General features: G+C 36.2%; 1 protein-coding gene across 1 annotated transcript in view; it reads left to right on the top strand.

Moving 5' to 3' along the window:
• LOC119590542 (carbohydrate sulfotransferase 11-like) overlaps nucleotides 1–323 on the top strand; it is a gene marked incomplete at its 5' end in the record, with an annotated part of 2,000 nt that overhangs the window by 1,198 nt on the left and 479 nt on the right. Inside the window, 1 exon segment of the mRNA XM_037939197.1 lies at nucleotides 1–275. Coding sequence (XP_037795125.1) covers nucleotides 1–275 — 275 coding nt within the window.

The raw sequence follows: 323 nt of genomic DNA on the forward strand, positions 1-323 counted from the left end.
TATCTAAGCTTACAGGATTCTCTTGGGAAAACATTGTCAGCATGCAAAAAAAATACTCCTTTTTCCAGTCACTAAAAAACTCGAATAACATATCTATACTTTCTTCAGATTTGTCCATTCCAACATTTCGTGAATTTGCATTGTATGTCAGTGACCAGATCTTGAAATGCAGCCTCCTGGTAAATTCAGCGTGTCTTGAATCAGTTGATGTCCACTGGCAACCCTTCTTCAATCGTTGTGCTCCTTGTGATATTAAATACAAAGCCATTGTAAAAGTAAGTATAAGTCAATCTGTTCTTTCTTTATTAGGGACTAGAAGTCAC

Source organism: Penaeus monodon, chromosome 27 (assembly GCF_015228065.2).
Source record: "Penaeus monodon isolate SGIC_2016 chromosome 27, NSTDA_Pmon_1, whole genome shotgun sequence".
NCBI classification, from domain to species: Eukaryota; Metazoa; Arthropoda; class Malacostraca; order Decapoda; family Penaeidae; genus Penaeus; species Penaeus monodon.